This window comes from Ochotona curzoniae, unplaced genomic scaffold (assembly GCF_017591425.1).
Source record: "Ochotona curzoniae isolate NIBS_2020 unplaced genomic scaffold, NIBS_Ocur_1.0 patch4, whole genome shotgun sequence".
Taxonomy (NCBI): Eukaryota; Metazoa; Chordata; class Mammalia; order Lagomorpha; family Ochotonidae; genus Ochotona; species Ochotona curzoniae.
The window spans coordinates 1,109,638-1,110,708 of record NW_024466972.1 but is presented as its reverse complement, the minus strand read 5'-3'; the positions used below and the strand labels follow the sequence as shown (position 1 = coordinate 1,110,708).

Below are 1,071 nucleotides of genomic sequence, written 5' to 3'. Positions count from 1 at the left end.
TATTAAAACATTCAGACTGGGCCTGGCTTGATGGCTCAATGCTAAATCCTTACCTTGCAAGTGTCAGGATCCCATAGAGGCACTAGTTCATGTCCCAGACACTCCACTTCCCATCCAGCTCCCTGCTTATGGGCTGGGGGTGGTATAGGGTAACCTGAAGCCTCAGTACCGTGCACCTGTGAGGGAGACCTGGAAGAAACTCCCGGCTCCTGCTCCCTGGTTTTGGATCAGCTCAGCTCCGGCTGTGGGGATCATTTATGGAGTAAACCAGCAGGTGGAAGATCTTTGTCTTTACTTCTCTATGTAAATCTGCCTTTTCAATGAAAATAAATCTTTTTTTTAAAAAAAAATTCAGGGCCTGGCGCGGTGGCCTAGCGGCTAAAGTCCTTGCCCTGAATGCGCCAGGATCCCATATGGGCACTGGTTCTAATCCTGGCAGCCCCGCTTCCCATCCAGCTCCCTGCTTGTGGCCTGGGAAAGCAGTGGAGGACAGCCCAAAGCCTTGGGACCCTGCACCCATGTGGGAGACCTGGAGGAAGTTCCTGGCTCCTGGCTTCTAATCGGCATAGCACTGGCTGTTGCGGTCACTTGGGGAGTGAATCAGCAGACGGAAGATCTTGTTCTCTGTCTCTCCTCCTCTCTGTATATCTGACTTTTATTAATAAAAATAAATACATCTTTAAAAATAATTAAATGGTGGCAGACATGTCCAGGGAATACTGCGAGGATTTGATCCCTTCATGAATCTGGTGATAGATGAATGTGTGGAGATGGCAAATAGTGGACAGCAGAACAATATTGGAATGGTGGTAATACGAGGAAATAGTATCATCATGTTAGAAGCCTTGGAACGAGTATAATGAGTGTTCAGCAGAGAAATCCATATCCCCTCTCCAGAAGGACCTGTTTTGCGGTGGTGTGATATGAAAGTTGGGACATGTACATTTTCATGGTTTTTTGGTTTGTTTTTTAAATAAACTTTTGTGATAGTCACAAAATTAACCCTAATGTATTTTTTTTTAAAAGTTTACTTTTCTTTCATTAAAAACAAGCATGCAATCAGCTCAATGT

At 44.9% G+C, this 1,071-nt stretch overlaps 1 protein-coding gene across 1 annotated transcript; it reads left to right on the top strand.

The window, feature by feature from the left end:
* Positions 1-689: 689 nt before the first annotated feature.
* Positions 690-860, top strand: LOC121167604 (small nuclear ribonucleoprotein G-like; the record flags this gene model as incomplete). The annotated part of the gene is made up of 1 exon (XM_040997108.1): positions 690-860. A coding segment is annotated over one exon (171 nt), but the record flags the coding sequence as incomplete, so codon positions are not given.
* Positions 861-1,071: the final 211 nt, after the last annotated feature.